This window comes from Branchiostoma belcheri, unplaced genomic scaffold (genome assembly GCF_001625305.1).
Source record: "Branchiostoma belcheri isolate BF01 breed outbred unplaced genomic scaffold, Haploidv18h27 scaffold223, whole genome shotgun sequence".
NCBI classification, from domain to species: domain Eukaryota; kingdom Metazoa; phylum Chordata; class Leptocardii; order Amphioxiformes; family Branchiostomatidae; genus Branchiostoma; species Branchiostoma belcheri.
The window spans coordinates 181,088-199,660 of NW_017803747.1; the positions used below are offsets into that span (position 1 = coordinate 181,088).

Here is an 18,573-nt window from a genome sequence, read left to right on the forward strand (position 1 = left end):
TGGTCAAAACTACTGAGAAAATGTAATTTTACAACAAAGTAGTCAGTATTCGTTCTTTTCCTTTGCCCACGTGTGGGAGAGGCCAAGCCCCTTTGGGTGATTCCAAAATTTGGCGCGAAAAAAAGCATGTCACAAGTACGAGAGATGAACCGAAATTGTGAAAAGTTGGAAACTAAGAGAACATTGCAAACGCTGTATTATATGAAATTAATTATAAAGAGAAATTATTTTGGATTTTGAATGTTGTTTTCGTATGTTAAATTTGGTCTGAAATCTCGAAGTTCCACCCCCACAAAATACCAAAAATGTAGTCATCGCCAACATCCGGGCACTTCCCATAACCTAGATCAACATGGCGGCAGCAGGTGAGAAATTTTCGTTCATTCCCCAGAATTTTCCTCAAGTTTTCCTCAAAATCTCTCAGTCCGAATACACGAGTTAGTCAGATGGATAAAAGAGATTACATGGGGAAAATCTGACCAGTTTTTTTGGTGTTATCCCGGGATCTAACGCGATGACTTGAGAGAAATTGGGCAGATTGAAATGGCGCTACCATATTGCCGCATGCAGATTTTGTCGCTGTCGGCCGATCGCATGAAGCGAGGACTTTTTTTATTGCGCAATGCTCAGAATTTTCAATCGGTCTGGGCATGTTTCTGTAGTTTGTATGGCTAGAGCTAGGTTATATTGCTAGCTGTCGATTTGTTTTAGTGGAAGAACGTTTTTTAGCGATGGCGTTGAAAGATTTGTGTACACTGACACGTTAGCATGCCGCATGGGAAGACATCATATGTCCATGCGCAAATTCTGTTATCAACTTACGTTTCCCATAATGATATATAGCTTAGGCCATGTTGATTTGATTATATGGATGACATCCTCTGGGAACCCCAAAACTGATTCGAGCGTGCGAATAAAAAAAAAAAGAAAAAAAATTTTCATTAAACCTACGTGATTTTGAAGGTTGAACAAATGACATGTAGAGTATGGTTTGGCGAATAATCAAGTCTTCAAATTCATTTTTTTTACATTTTCGTCTTTTTCGTTCGATTTTGGCATTCTACAACATTGGTATCGTTTTCCAATGTTTTTTTTTCAACTTACGGTATATATTTGCTCATTTTGCAACTGTTTTGTACGATTTACAGTATGGTTGAAAACTTTTTCTTGGAAACGGACGAAAATTAATGCGCCCGCGGATGTCATCCATATAATCAAATCAACATGGCCTTATGGAAAAGGTCGATGTTAATTTCTATTAGTAGAGGAAAATTAATCTGTGATCATAAGAAGCAAATTGATCATATATTTGATAATCATACCATTACAATTCATAATCATATCATTTCTGAAGTTGAAACCAAGGGCATGATAATGTCCATGTTGAAACAAAAAAGGGTAATTTGGAAATTATTATAAATCATATGAAAACCATGAGATTTCATCTATGACATCAATGTTATCTTATGGTGTCGATTAGCTCAAACGCCTTTGCAAAGTTTGTTGCTCAGTTTTTAATTTCCTCCCACCATATGTATGTTTTTCACATTAAAAAAATTGCATGGTAGTCCAATGTTCATTTTTTTATGTGGGGAACCAAGGTTAGTATGTTGTTCTTTACATGAGATAATAAACATAAAATGATGAACATGAAATATCAGCAAATCAGTTTTCATCCAAGGGAATCTGCTAGTAATAAAATAGTAATAAAGTTACTGATAATAATATGCAAATCAGGAAAGGACATTGAAAATGTAACCTGAAGCCAAAATATATTTCTATGGAATACTTATAATGTGGTTTTAAAATAATATAAACAGTGAGTCTAGTGATCATGTATAATTACAAGTTACACTGTACACCCTTATTTTTTTTGTTTTCTCAAACTAAAGAAAAGAGAAACTGTGTCTGTTTCAAGTTACATGTTGTTTAGGAGAATCCAAGAAAATTAAATTCATGATTTGATTCTGTACTAGTAGCTTAGTCACATAAATATATGTCACTAAGGCCACACCAATTTAATTTCTTGGTTAACAGATTCGCCGCTTCATTTTTTTCTGATTTGCAAATAAAAATAAAAATCCAGAATCAACTGCAAAATACTCATATTTTGCCCTGAACAGTTGAAAACAGTCTTTTTCATCCTAGTTGTTACAGTTATTCCATCTTTCAATACAGTGGTATCATTAAAAGTTCAAAATTCATTGTTTAAATTTTGAACCAGCCTGGTGTGTTGACTTCATGGCTCCTATCGTACCATTTTGGGCCATAATACGATGCCTAGGCCTGTTTTTATTTTTTATTTTTTCGCCCGCCCGCTCCATTATTTTTCTAGAAAAATCCGTTAACCAAGAAATTAAATTGGTGTGGCCTAAATGTCACTAGTGCCATATAAATAGTTTTTATAACTAGTACAATGTGAAGCACATCACAAGGCAAGTATTGGGCGTGGCTCTTAAGTATGGGTTAGGGAATGTTTGACCTCAACAAATGTTGCGAGTTATTAAGCAATATTTATGTAATAAACCTAATGTTGATTAAAATAAGTTTTTATTAACAAGTATTGATGGATGGCAAGGTTAAACTTTATTGTCCCATCTCAAAGATAAAACTTTCTTGGGACAAGAGTTAGTGTTGTCTTACAAGTTAGACAACTCAGCAATTGTTTGGTGACTGAGGCACGGGAAAATAATGGTATAATGAGTCATATTGTCAGCATTTGACACATTTTTCAGTCCCAAAGTGTCTTGATTTATTTGTACCTATAGCTAGTTGTCTACCGTTTTGCCTGACTTTAAATATTGAATCTCTTGCTGTGGGATTGAACCTTTATTATGAGACAGTTGATTCACAGATTCCAGGTTATTGTTGTTTTAAATTCAAACAGGTTGGAATGGGGCAATGTCAAGAAAATACCAATGAAAATCTTGATCAGCAAAATTCATGGACATTATAGTCATATGTTTAAAATATTAAACAGTATTTACAATGTACATGTTTGTATTTTGACACTATTTCACCTATGGAAATGATTTTAAATTTTCATAAATGACTTAACTTAGTTAAGTGTTATCTTTACTAAAATTCAGGGTACAGTTTTGACTGTGCATAATCTACTACATTGTAAAAACTGATTTTTTCTTTAGCATCACCTAAATTTGATGCACAGTAAATTTACTGTATAAATGAATTTGTATTCCTCACATACACTGTATGATTTATTATTCTCTGCAGAAATACCTTTTTTATGCAGGCCCTGTAATTCATTTCATTGGAAAACTTGCATAAAAAAAAGACATTATGATACGGTAATAGATGTACTGTAAAGGATATATTTTAGAAAATCTGTGGTACTTTGTTCCCATTTATTCAAGTGCACACATTCTGATAAAGTAGTGCTTTATGCTGTTGTCTTGGCCAGTTATAATCTGTCATTGAGAGGTTGTGTCTGGTCTTAGAAGATAAAGGCAAATGTTTTTTCCTGACTTTGAAATGCCAGCGGTGATACCCACTGTCTCCATACAGATTGAGATATATTCTGTACAATTTTTATGTGCATTTTGGAATTTTTATCTTACTGGAAGTTAGTTAGTGAAACCAGATTTAGATATTCTTTTTCTATTATTTTATTCCGTAGTTTGTTTGTACCAAATGAGCCAGCAGAATGCATAGACTTGACCTTGTGAAATGAGGTTGGTTTGCCATTTGATCACTATTATATTGGGTTAGTTGTTGGAGATAACAATGTCAGAATTGACTTTTACTGCAAGGGCAGCTGATTCCTATCTGGTGTTCTGACCACTGACTTGCTTACACAGGATTGCAGCCACATTATCATATGCATGATGCACATTATAAAAATTCTTTAATTTTCTAGTGACTGCTGATGATTGCAACATACATGTTATATCAGGGCTCGAAATACTGGGTGCATGTGCACCTTAGTGCACCCAAATATGGAGCTGTGCACCCATTTTTTTTTCTGTGGGTGCACCGGTGCACCCAAATATTTACAATGTATGTAGGTATTTTTGTACGTATCAAAATTATGTATAATAGAATACAGGATATTCTTGGCATCTAAGTGTCACAAAAATCATAAAACCTTTGTTGTAGTACAAAATGTACTTGTGTAAGATTTTGAAGTTAGCTACCATTTTAGATTCAAGCTCAGAAGAGGAGCAGTAAGATCTGTAATTAAGTTTTGTTTTATATGGTGCACTCAAAAAAATTTCTGTGCACCTAATTTTGTAAGTTGGGCGCACCAGTGCACCAATTCCGAAAAATGAATTTTGAGCCCTGATGTTATAATTTATATGCACATCTTTTGGTCCACAAAAGACATGAGATGCACTTGTGCTGAATCTTTGTTATCCTGCCTTTCAATAAAAAGAATTGGCTATGTTCCAGGAACATTTTCAAGCCAGAGCTTGATTTATTCGAAGTATGCACTGCAATGCTTTAGCCCCTATGGGTGTTAAACCATGAAGAGCACCCAAGGATTTTTATGTCATGGAAAATGTTTTTCAGTGATGTATGTAACATATACAGTAACATTGTACATATTTATGTAGGTCTTGGATAACATGGACTGATTATCCTTCTCCTGCAGTTTAAACCTATATAATATAGTATAAATAGTATAATCTATACAAATGTGACATTCTAATTTAAATGGATACCTGGCCATGGCCAAGGAAGCCCAATGGCTTCCATATAGCTTTTCAATCTGTAATTTACATGCAAGGCTGTATACAGAGTATATAATAGCTTAGGCTCAATACAAAAACAGGAAACCTAGTTAGAATGCGACGTAAGATTCTACTGTCTACAGAGGTAAATTGTAATTGTCATCGTTTAAAAACAATCACCTGTTTTTATTTCATTAAATGCATCCAATGCGATTTCAGGGCAGCAAAACTAGAATATTCTGAATAAGGCAATCTTGGTGATTTTGACACATACTGCTTCACATTATATAGCACATTTCAATAAGTATTTCATACTCTGGGTATTTAAAACTGCAGAAAATAAGCCCCAAGATGAGTCCTTTATTCTAAGTGTTGTACCCTAAAAATCATCCCAGGTCCTTCCAGTGCCTTTTTTCTGTCAGAATTTTGGGTATTTTTGCTCCATGAGGGTCAATATACATTGGGATAGTGTGGTTTTAACTCAGTATGTAGATAAATGACTAGAATATTGACTTTGAAAAATCAGGTATCCAAGACCTCAAAATACACTGCCTTTAAGAAGTATGGCATTATTGTGTGTGATGTTTTAACTCAACATAGTTGTCTGTAATGCTTCAATGTGTTGACTGTTTTTCTGCCTTATTTTTAAGTAGGCAAGAAGAAGAAGAAGGCAAAGGGACAGACCGTGAGTCTGAATGACTTTCTTGGCGATGCGGCTCCGACCAGCTATGTCATGGCACCCAAGTCTAACGACTGGGCAGATGAGACGGAGGGACTGGACTATGACAGTATGTTGTCTTCAGGATTTTGGATGTAGTATTAGACAAACGAAAACTAATGTTGTATTTCCAGAAGTGTTCTGTACTGGTTTGCTGGAACTTAAGTTCCGGACTTCGTAAAAATGTTTAGGTTCAACTTCACGTCCCCAAAAAATAAACATCTGGAACCAGTTCCAGAAAAAAAAAAAAACATGTTACATTCCCCTTTTTGTTTTAAACCACCTGAAAGCTTTAATAGCCAAAAAATTGTGCTGCAAAATGAACAAAACACTGCCATTGCCCTTAAGCCCAAAAGGCTTATCCTCCAGGGATCATTCAGAAATTAAAACGCATATGCAACAGATAACATGGTAAAAAAAAACACACATTAAGCACAAAAAGAAGTTAACATTATGTACAAATGAAAGAAACATATTCTACATACTAGTCAGTCACAGAACATTATATGAACAGTTGGCAGAAGTTTGAAGTGAGCAGTAGTCTCTGATGTTTTTAAAACACATTCAACAATTCTCCCCCCCAGCCACTCCCACCTGGTCCGACTCAGGCTACTCCTCTGCGATTGACCGTGCTCAGCTCCCCACGGCCCCGCGCTCCGCCAGGATGGCAGACTTCGACGCCTCGCGCATCCCCGACAAGCCGCCCTACACCGCCTTCCTCGGGAACCTCTCGTACGACGTGGATGAAGAAGCCATCGAGAGATTTTTCCGCGATATGAAGGTTTGATTTGATTTTTCATTTGTTGAGATTGTAACAATACAATACACGTGGAACAAAGGCAGTTGTTGCTGGTGTAGTGTCCCACACCGGGCACATAGAACAAATACAGGGCAAACAATATTTATATTTTAATACAGACAATAACTGTCTTATTTTGACTTAAGTGAGGAAAGTCGTGTAAAGTGCCTTTCCCAAGGGCAAAAGATCGATATCATGTCAGGACTCGAACCCGGGACGTTTTGGTTCCGAGTCGAGCACTCTGCGGTTACGCCACACGTATCATATCACACAGTGGTAGAAATACTTTTTTTTGTTCTGCAGTCAAAATTTTGTTTTGCAATTTGGAAAGACTTTCTGCAAATACACGATCTTTTCAGCTTAGTAGAACTGTTTCTATAGCAATAACAGTAAGAAAAGTACTAAATTTTGCCGAATAAATGAAACTGCATGTAAAACAATCGGGAAGTTAATTGAGATCTGTGATCTGTATTCAAAATTGTCAATGCACTCTACTGAGCATTCTTTTGCTTGCATGATTACATCTCAGTACCAACCGTGCTTGGTCTGACTTGACATTTATTAACATGATGTCAACTGGTCTGGATGACAAGCAACAGAAACAGTATACAAATCACATTTAAGACATAGAGCACTTTACAAAATCGGCAAATTATTGTATTCTTCATTGTACCAGAAACTGTGAACTTGGAAAAGGCAAAACTGTCCCATACAAGTGTATTATTACCTTCAAGTATATGTAAATATACCAATATAATGTAGAGTATGTAGTATCAGGGCTGGAAATACTGGGTGCATGTGCACCTTAGTTCACCCAAATTTTGAGCTGTGCACCCAACTTTTTTTTTTGCACACAAGTATCTTCGTAGGTTTATGTATGTAAAGATGTTCATTAGTATACAACACATTCTCAACATCTATGTGTCAGAAAAATTATAAAATCATGGTTGTAGTACTTTTTTTTTAGGAATTTAACATAATTAGTTTTTGCTGACATACAACTTAATATCTTATATATGGTGCACCCCAACAATTTTGTGCACCCAATGGGTGCACCGGTGCACCTATTCCCAAAAATGAATTTCAAGCCGTCACTCTTATATTACTTCAGTTATTTGCGAAATGTTTTCAAGGCAGTGTTTCAAGGACAGAAAACAAGTACATCCTGAAAAAAGTCCTGCTTTACCATAACATGGTCTTTATTTTTCAGTCCTTGAGTCTGTGATCAGCTTGTTTATGTGTGTACTTTAGATTGTGGTTTAGAATTGGAATCAATATTAGGTCAGTTGATAACTTCATGATACACTGTAACTAGTTTATACAGGTAAATTTTCTAGATAACTGCACAAGATCCAGATATATCTGATTTTGACTGTTGACCGTTGTCTTTTTGACGTAATGGCACCCAGGTCTACATTTTATGTGATTCACTTTATGTTCATGGTGGCAAAACTTAACGATCTGAGAAAAATGGACAATTGAACTATATGTTCACAGCAGGTGCAGAAAAAAGAAAGTCGGTGAATTTATTTGTTCACAGTAATGATAAGTTTAGGGTACAGAAGTGACTGCGAAAACTGCGAGCTTAAAAGTACCACAAAAAAATTGTGAACAACGGTATTGCTGATCTCATCGAGTCATTTGAAGTCAGAGATTTTACTGTCTCTAAACTAGTGCGATGTACCGGTTCACTGGACCGGTTCCAGACTTGTAAAAATGTTTAGGTTCAAGTAAAAAAAAAAAACTAAAAGTCTCAAGAAGCGATTCCGGACTTATTACCAAAAACAAACATGTCGCATACCCCTTTTCTTTCCAAAGCACCTAAAACCTCCCATAGATTATTGCAAAATACGAAAATGAAGAAAACATTGTTATCGGGCATCGTCAAGTGTCGGTCTCCATAGTTATGTGCCCAAGTTTTGCCCAAACAACGTTGCAAGGTTGCCAACATGCAATTTTGTATATGCCATGGGTTTAGGTCTGGACTTACGAGTCCGGAACTGAACCTAAACCTCTGGACTTGAATCCAGGAGACCTGAACCTAAATGTGGGTTTAGGTACACAGCACTACTCTAAACTGTGTGTGTTTTTTTTCTCCATACTACAGCTGGTGACGGTAAGGTTACCACGTGACGGTGGTGACAGCGGTCGGCTGAAGGGTTTCGGGTACGCGGAATTCGAGGACAAGGATTCACTTCTCAAAGCCATTAACATGAACAATGAGGTCAGCTTACAAATTTTTTTTTACTTCACTTTACTTCTGGTCATTTTTTGCTTGAATGATTACATCTCAGTACCAACCGCGCTTGGTCTGAATTGACATTTATTAACCTGATGTCAACTGGTCTGGATGACAAGCAATACCACAACAATATGAAGTGTGTTTAGAACTGACTAAGGAAAAAACTATGTAGCTAGGCTAGACAATGTTTTACCATATACAGGGCTCAAAATCCTGGGTGCATATGCACTTCTTAAAATTTTGGACAGTATGACTGCAATATACAAGTAGGAATATGGTTGCACTGGTACCCCAATATGTTTGTGTATGTAAAGATACTATTGTACACTAGGATACAGCATGTTCCTGACATTGAAGTGTCAAAAAATGGTAAAACACTTTTTGTATTATTTCTTTACAATTTAGAACTTTCTTCCCCACAGAAACTGCTGAATCGTCAGATCAGGATAGATGTGGCTGACCAGACACAACAAGGAGGACAAGGTCAGCACAAGTTTCTTCTTTCTATATTGTGTACAAATTCATACCCGAGATATCCATGCTACTTAAAAGCATTCACTCACTCACTCACTCACTCACTCACTCACTCACTCACTCACTCACTCACTCACTCACTCACTCACTCACTCACTCACTCACTTTCACACACTCACTCACTCACGCACTCACACAAACACACACTCACACTCACTCACACACTCACTCACACACACACACTCACTCACTCACACTCTCTTACTCTCACTCACTCACTCACTATAAAACTAAAAGGACACAGAAAGACAAGCTAATAAACCCAGCCACCCAAAACAATACTTCCATACCAGCAGCAATGAAGGCATGGGTCACCATGAAACCAAAAGGACACACAGACCGACAAACCAATAACTCGGCCACCCAAAACAATACTTCCATACCCTGCTGTAATATGAAAGGCACTGTTTGTTTCCACAGACAGAGAGTCTCAGTGGGGAGACCGGGATAGTAAGGACACACAGACAGACAAACCCATAAACCCAGCCACCCAAAACAATACTTCCATACCCAGCTGTAATATGAAAGGCACTGTTTGTTTCCACAGACAGGGATTCTCGGTGGGGAGACCGGGATGGTAAGGATCGTTCAGACGGCCGGGACAGAGCCATGTATGATGAGTTAACAGCAGGGGACTGGAGAAAAGCCTCGTCTGAAGCAGGGATCCTGCCCCCAGCTCGAGGGGGGTTTTCAGGTACCAAGATATTAATGTGTTAACATTTGCAGAAGGAAAACATTGTTGTTTTTGCTCTGTTCCTTCTTCCTTTGCTTCTCTAAGCAAATAAGGTCAATGACCTGAACCAGACGTCTGTCACCATCGTAACGAGTGTTGGGTTACATCATGTTGCAATGTTATAGCAGGAGGGATTTAGACTCTTGTCACCATATACATGAATACGTTTGAATTAAAGAATTAACAGAGCAGACCATATCATATGCGAAGGTAAACATTATACAATTTTGCTTTGCAAATGTTATATTAAGTTCATCTTAAATATGATATTATTGTACGATGTTAGATCGGAGGGACCGTGATCGGGACATGGACCGGGGAGGCCGCGGCGGTGCGGAGGATGAAGACAGAACGCCGGGCGACTGGAGGAAAGCCTCCGCTGAGAACGGACCGGCATTCAGTCGCTTTGGCGACAGAGACACGGGCCAACGGGACATTCGCTACAGTCAGGATCAGTATGGAGATAGAGGTACTATTCCTATATTTATGTTTACCGAAGGAAAACACATTGTTTTTGCTCTGTTTTTAGAAGTCAATGACCTGAACCAGACTGTCTGTCACCATGGTAACTGGTGTTGGGTTACATCATGTTGCAATTTTATAGCAAGAGGGATTTAAACTCCTGTCTGACAATATATTATGAATGAGTTAGAATTAACAGTCTAAGATCAGACCATATGCGAAGGTAAACATTATGCATTTGCTTTGCAAAATGTGACCTTTCTAGCTACAAAATAAAATCCTGTTGATACAAAACATGACAATGCAAAATAGGAGAATACAGAACTGTACTAAGAATATCAGATGCAATTGTCATTGGTAACAGTTAAGTAAACAGTTAGGTGACAAAGAGAGCTAAGAAACTAGTTGTGGAAAAGTTAATGTAAGAAAATTAGTTACAACAGAAGAGCACTACACAATTGTTTACACTGTTACTTATATCCTGTTGCTGTTTTTCTTACGTTTACCTTCGCAGACGGAAAACATTTTGGTTTGTTTCTTCTCGAACCAATAAGGTCAATGACCTGGACCAGACAGCTGTCATAGATTACATTATGTACATGTAGCAAGTTGCAGGATAGCCTTGGTGGGGCTGGTCACCATACATACATTGTATGAATATGTTAGAGTAAGAATAAACAGGGCAGTAGTTTGTTAGGCTAGACCATATTATGAAGATAAACGCTATGCATTTGCTTTGCAAATTTTTGACCTTCTAGTTTTGTTTTGTTCTTGCAGGTCCTAGCGACGACAGAGGCGGTTACGATCGCGGCTACGGCAGATCCGATGACCGCGGGGGTTACGGGCGAGACCGCGGGTACGACGACAGAGACCGGGGGTACGGGTCGAGAGACCGGGGCTACAACGACCGAGGCTTCAGCGACCGCGGCAGATACGATGATGGTGAGAGGTCGCAGTATGGGGACAGAAATCGCTACGGCGACCGGGATCGCTATGGAGACAGGGATCGCTATGGCGACAGAGGCTATGATAGAGGAGACAGGGGTTATGATAGGGGAGGTAGGAACACTATGTTCCATAAACGTAGAAGCTTTCCTTTCGGCTGCATGCTTGTAAGTTGTAAAGCATAAAAGTTCCTTTACTTCCAAGGTAACGGTATTGGGAAGGTGCATTGTCTCCTGTAGACTTGCATGTACTTGCTATAAGCTGAAGCTAGCTACCATAATTGGAATCTTTTCAGTGGTAGAAATACTTATTTTCATTGTTCTGCAATATTGCAGAATGTCAAAATTATGTTCTACAATTTGAAAATACTTTCTGCAAATGCACACTCAAAAGTCCGAAGCTAAACCCATGGCATATAAATAACCGGATGTTGCAAACATTTTACATGCAACTTAGAAATTACATGTAAAATTTGTTGTATATTATGGAGTCAGTAGTAAATACTAAAGCTCTTCAACACCATTGAACCCCTAGCCTGATATTTTTCAGTGTACAAAATTGCAGGGTACTTAATAATTTTTCTTCTGCATTATTGAAAATGTCTCTGCAAAATGCAGACTTCAGATGTGTATTTCTAACACTGCTTTTGCTGACCTTATATCTAGTCTTACAAGATTACATTGGGTTACAGTAGTGGTGTCCTGTCATTTGCATGTGTCCTAGAGGTGGATGGGAATATTATGTATTCTATAATTATACAAAATGGGTTGCTGTTTGTGTTTTAGACCTATTCTTTTTCCAGGGCTCGAAATTCATTTTTTGGAATAGGTGCACTGGTGCACCCAACCTAAAAAATCGGGTGCACAAAATTTTTTCGGGTGCACCATATAAAACAAAACCTAATCATAGATCTTACTGCTCCTCTTCTGAGCTTGAATCTGAAATGGGAGCTAAGTTCAAAATCAAAAATTTTATTATTTTTCTGACACTTAGATGCTAGTAATATCCTGCATACTATTATAATTTGATGTGTACAAAAATACCTACAATAATATTTTTGTGCACAGCTCCAATTTTGGGTGCAGTAAGGTGCACATGCACCCAGTATTTCGAGCACTGTTCTCGAGCTCTCATGCGTATGACAAGAAAATCATATAGACAACATTAAGCAATCTCTTTTGAATTCTCCCAGGAGGCGGTCGGCGCGGCTTTGGTTCGGGTTACCGTGACGATGACAGAAGAGGCGGCGGGTATGACGACTACGGGAGGGGCGGGTACGGGCGCAGGGATGACCGCGGCGGGTTCGGGCGCGACTTCGGGGACAGGTATGGATCACGGAGAGATGACCGCTTCCCAGACCGTGATGGCTTCAGGGGCGGCCGCGATGACAGAGAACCTGAGAGAGGTACATGTATGAACAATCTCGTACTGGAAATTCCTTTACTTTTGTAGGAGGGGAAAGGAGATTTTATGAAATTTGAGGTTGAAATAATTTTGTAGTACAGTAGTAATACATTGGGAATGCAATTGACAGTGTCATAATGTGTGTTGTGAATAGGTCACACTCAGTGCAATCCAGTAGATTTACAGTGTATAATAATATAGATTGTGATAGCAGTGTGCACCGTCTAGTTACTGTAGTTTATGGAGCTGATTCTGGACCAAAGAGCTGAGTTTTCAAAGCCCAGAAACTGCCATTGTTTTTCTGTATCAGCCTCCCCCCCCCCCCCCCTTACCTGAATGACATTGCAACATGGCCATGATACTGTGGTATAATGCTAGTCATACTTCAGTACCAGTGGTAGACATATTTGTTTTCAGCATTCTGTAATATGCATGTAGCAGAATGTCAAAATTTTGTTCTGCAATTCGGAAATACTTTCTGCAAATAGGCTTAGAACTTATAAGTCCAGATGGTCCTAGTTACCCCATGGCATATGCAAAACTGCATGTTGGCAAACGTTTGTCATGTAATTTGAAAAATATATGCAAAATTAGTAGAAGTACATTATACTTTATGGAGGCAATAGTAAACACAAAATCTCTCAAATATAATATATAATAATTATGATAACACCATTGAACCAGTGCTCAGTCTGAAAAGTTGTAGGTTGCTTAATTTGTCTTCTGCAACATTGAAAATGTGTCTGCAAACTGCAGACTGCAGAATGATGGGTATTTCTAACACTGAGTACTGTTTGTTTCTAGGTCCTGCCGAGAGGCCCAAGCTTCAGTTAGCAAAACGTACCAAGCCTGTGGAAAACACCCCTCCCCCGGCACAAGCCAAGTCCCAGAGTAGTATATTCGGCGCCGCCAAACCCGTGGACACGGCGGCGAAGGAACGCGAGATCGAGGAGAAACTAGCGCGACAGAAGGTGGAAGAGGAAGAGAGGTACCACCAGGAGCGAGCGTCTCGGTACGAGTCTCGTGACTCAAACCACCACGCTTTGCTTTCGCCATGTTCTTCTGTTCTCTTGTTTCCTCCAAGGTTGCTGTTGACTCGCATGGTTTTGCACTTGAAATCATCAATTTCCCTCTAAATACCAATTTATGTTTTAACTTAGAAAGGTAACGTTTGCAAAACCAATGCAGAATATTCACTTTCAAATGGTGTAGCCTAACAAAATTACTGCTCCGACCAGCCCCTCCAACTCTGTCTTACAACTTGCTACATAATGTAATCCAACACCACAGGGTGTCTGCTACAGCACCAGTTATTATGGTGACAGACCTCTGGTCCAGGTCATTGACCTTATGTGTTTAAAGAAGAAGAAACAGAGCAAAAACAATTCCTTCTAAGAAGGTAAACGTTACAAGATTGAATCGCCTGTTTGATTTGAAAATAATATCCTTCCACCTTGGATGAAACAAGTTATGTCTTTTGTAGTACTTCATTTCTGTCAATGATTTTCATGTTTTTTTTCAGCAAACTAATCTTCTACACTGTACATTTCTGCTCCGTAGACCAAGCTGTAGATGTGTGCTTGCAGTTTTGCACAGCATAAAATCTCACCAGTGTGTGGCATGTACATGTAGTACTCTATGAAGTAGTAACTGAGTCGGAAAATGGAAAGTGGAAGTCAGAATTGCTCAGATTTTCATAGTTAAGTCTAGAATTGATTTATAAATTATACTGCTTATTGCATAAGTAAAGGGAAAATGGTTTAATTTCTGAGATAAATTTCAAGATACTGGGATGAATTTCAAGATACTGGAATGAGATTTCTTCCCAAGTTTCATGAACATCCTGAAAATTCCAGCAAGTTACACTTATGATGTTCTTCCGAAAAGTCCTACTGCCTTTAGTCAGGACCTTTTTCAATAGTAAATAGTTTTAGTCAGAACTGAGAACAAATAAACAATTTTAACCTGTATTTTTTTCATAATTTGGAATGATAACAATTTCTGCTTTCATAATACATTGTATGAAGGGGCCAGAAAAATAGAAGTAGCCATGCATAAGACTAAAAGAGCCCCTGGACATACATGTACATTGTACATTTGTAGTGCTGTGTACTGGTTCACTGGACCAGTTCTGGACTTGTAAAAAAGTAAAAAAAAAAACTCACAAAAACTGAATTATGTCACATTCTCTTGTTCATTCTAAACCACCTGAAGCACTTCCATAGATTTAAAAATTTGTGTTGCAAAGTGAAGAAAACATTGCCACTAGGCATTGTCATGTGTCAGCCTCTGTAATTATGTGGCCATAGTTTCACCCAGATGTGTTGTGCAAACAAGTTGATATCTTGCTTCTAAACCCTGGTAGTGCAGTGATTACTACAAAATGTTAGCCAAAATTCAATTTTGTATATGCCATGGGTTTAGGTCCAGACTTACATGAATACAGCTGTAAGTCCAGAATTCAAGTTTAGATGAATCTGGATTCAAGTCCAGAAGTTTAGGTTCAGGTCTGGACTTATGAGTTAGGGATTCAAGTCCACACCAGATCTGAACCTAATCCTCTGGACTTGAATCTGGATCTGAACCTAATCATGAGTTCAGGTGCACAGCACTATCTGGACATCGTGTAGAGTTTTTTGACTATTCTGTAATCCCCCCCTCCCATCAGAGCCCCCCCTCGTGAGCGGACTGAAAGCGGCAGAAGTCGGCGAGACAGTGAGAACTCAGCGACGTCAGGCAGGTCACGACACAACAGCTCATCTAGCCAAACTAAAGGGCCGCGACCTGTACCAGGTAGGGAGACATGGCCGTTAATCAATTAGTTTACTTCAAAATCTTTAGACTCTTTTGTACTCTAGTTAATATACATGATACAGTATCCCTAGTCATTAGGTCGTGGCCTTGAGTTTAGTCTTCTATGTGGAACATGAATTTGTATCTGTACAGCTGGTATAACTGCCTTTGGCGTAACACGCCAGCTTCTGTATCTGTATAACCGGTATAACCAGCTTCGCAGGCACGTGGCATGGTGGCAGCTAGCTATTTTACACCGAACAAAGTGTAACCCAATCTTTGCACATTTAAATGCAGGAGTTGTTTGAAGCTTCGTAGTGATGATGTCCCAATTTTCTGGGCTGGTATCAGATATTTAGTGGTTGTTCCATTGTACTTGTGGTAATGAGCAATGGAACTTGCCCTCAAGTAGAAACTGTAATTTACAAATGTCACCTTTTTCTTCTCTGTAGTGTCCAGTCATCAAAGACACGACAGCGAGCGATCTGCTGACGGAAACGAAGTCTTCCAATCCGACGAGTCCCCGCGCTCACCAAAGAGAGAAGACGCCCCCGCAAAAGCCATCCCCGCACCCCCTCCGAAGGATAACCCCTGGTCGAAACGCAGCGAACCCCCTCAGAATAGGTACAGTCACTCTCTTATCCAATATATGTGTACCCAGGGCTCGAAATTAAAGGTGTCCCGATGGCTAATGACCACTAAAATTTAGGCCGGGACAACTAAAAAGACACTTTGAGACATTTTTTGGGCAATAGAAAAATAAGCAACATCAGCATGTCAGCCATTCTTTTGTTTATCAGGCACATGTCTCGGCTTTTTTCCAGAAAAGTCCCCCCAAGAGCAAAAGCAAAATAAAGTTGACTGCAAGTTGAAGTCATACAATACTTCGCAAAAAACAGGTTGGGACCGTTCATCGTTACAGCGGGACAATTGAAGATTATTTTTGGGACAGTGCTGGGACAATAGGATGAAAAGTTAATTTCGAGGCCTGTGTACCTTGTTGAATGAACATGGGAAATATTCCTCCTTGGTCATCTCTATTCAATGTCTGGATTCTTGTTATTTCTTTCGTGTTGACATGATGAAATGAAATAACCTTAACTTGCTTATACATGTACAGAATTTATTCATTTTAAAATATGATCAGCTAAATCTGCATATTTTATTGACAGTTTTTAAATGTTGTAATTGAACAATGATTATTGTAATTTAATGAGCAATACTACATTTTTTTGTAATCATTTCAATTTCTGCCAAATGAAAGAATCCAGATTATGTGCAATATTATGTGTCAGTGTCAAAAACTGTAAATTGACTGCAATTCAGTGACTGCGAAAGTTGTCCACTGTGAAAGTTCAATAAAGACATCTTGAATCTTCTGTTAGTAGTATATTCCTCAATCAGTGACTATTTTGATAGGTAGAAACACGTACCTCCAAATTTTCGATGTCCACTGTACATCTTGATCACGGAGTGACCTAGTCTCGCGAGAACACGAGACTACAGTCGAGACTTGTGTGGATTTCCTGACCTCCCCCGCCTCCTTGCGGAGAAGGGGTAGGTAGCCTCTACCTAGTCTCGTGTTCTCGCGAGACTAGGTCACTCCGTGATCAATATGTACAGTGGACATCGAAAATTTGGAGGTACGTGTTTCTACCTATCAAAATAGTCACTGATTGAGGAATATACTACTAAATGATAATTCTACGTGACTGATGAACATCTTCAACGATATTCATCTTGAAATAGGGATGAAGCGCCAACCAGCCAGCCTAAAGTTGGAGACACCCCGCCAAAGTACGTAGACGCTCCGCCTCCCAAGGAAAACGCCTGGGTGAGAAGAGGGCCAACCTCCCCTACCTCCCCCACATCTCCGGATGGTAGAATCCCTGGCTATGCTAGAGAACCTCGGGAGAGTCCATCTTCCAGGGGTCCCAGGAGGGACTCTGGAGGGGACCGGGGTAGAGGCAGAGGGGGTGCCAGAGGCAGAGGTAAACCAGTTTAACTTCAAGACAGTGTTCTTATAAGTTTTCTATCAGCCTATCAGCATTGTACATGTTTTATATAACATGCTTGTAGTCTTGGGTATACATGTCTTTACTACATACATGTATTCTCCCAAAAATTTTGTAGGACAAGGAAGCTTTTTGCATATTCGTTCCAAACCAGGACTGAATGCAGTAAGTTAGATACCTAGAGTATAATTGGAACACTATGCAATGTTTTATCTATAGAATCTTTTCTCTTCTTAAAACAGTCAAAATAAAATGCAAAACTGCAATGTGATGTGCTGAAAAGGTCTCCAAGCATTCAGTATTTCAGTCTAGTGCTGTTTACCGGTTTGCTTGACTGATCCCAGACTTGTAAAAATGTTTAGGTTGAATTCAAAAGAAAACTAAATGTATGGAATTTACAAAAAAAATCATGAGCATTCCTTTTTTCTGTTTAACCACCTAAAACTTTCCATAGATCAACAAATTTGTACTGCAGTGTGAAAAAAAACATTGCCACTGGGCATTGTCATGTGTCAGCCTCTGTAATTATGTGGCTGTAGTTTCATCTAGACATGTTTTGCAAACAAGTTGATATAATGCTTCTAAACCCTGGAAATACAGTGCAAACTCCAAAATTTTTGCCAACATGCAATCTTGTACATGAATATGCCGTGGGTTTAGGTCCAGTCCGGAGGTGGACCTAAACCTCTGGACCTGAACCTAAGCATGAGTTTAGGTACACAGAGCACGTCAGTAGAACATACTGCGCCTGTGTGAAACCCCATTTTTATTGTGTTCCCTCATGTTTCTTCTTCTTCTCCTGCCATTTCTTTAAATGGATTCATCTCTGCCATTTTCTGGCCAAATAACACGAAATTTGGCATGAAGGTAGAGTGGGCAAATACCCCGACGCGTTTTTTTCATTTTTTTGAAAAATTGTTTTATTTGGGTTTTTTGGCCATTTTCAGGCAAAAAATATACATTTTGAGATCTGGTTCCCAGGTACTAAAGCCAAATGACCTGAAATTTGGTATGGGGATACCTTGGACATATGTCTACAAAAAATCATTCAAGCTATTGACATACACCACTTTAAAATTGGGAAAATAAGGCTTTTTGGCTATTTTCGGACCCAAAATGTACATTTTTGGCTCCTGTGCCCTAATATTAAATCCGAATGACCTGAAATTTGGTATGGGAATACCTTGGACACATGTCCAAAGAATGTCATTCACGATTTTGACATACACCACTTTAA

At 38.8% G+C, this 18,573-nt stretch overlaps 1 protein-coding gene across 1 annotated transcript; it reads left to right on the forward strand.

Moving 5' to 3' along the window:
- The first annotated feature begins 283 nt into the window (after positions 1-283).
- On the forward strand, positions 284-16,500 carry LOC109470405 (eukaryotic translation initiation factor 4B-like). Its single transcript, XM_019769344.1, has 13 exons — positions 284-365; positions 5,345-5,479; positions 5,994-6,190; positions 8,316-8,432; positions 8,873-8,933; positions 9,532-9,678; positions 10,004-10,186; positions 10,957-11,121; positions 12,317-12,529; positions 13,333-13,516; positions 15,197-15,321; positions 15,774-15,945; positions 16,494-16,500. The coding sequence occupies exons 1-13, from the start codon at positions 353-355 to the stop codon at positions 16,498-16,500; spliced, it is 1,719 nt and encodes a 572-aa protein (XP_019624903.1). The 5' UTR covers positions 284-352.
- Positions 16,501-18,573: the final 2,073 nt, after the last annotated feature.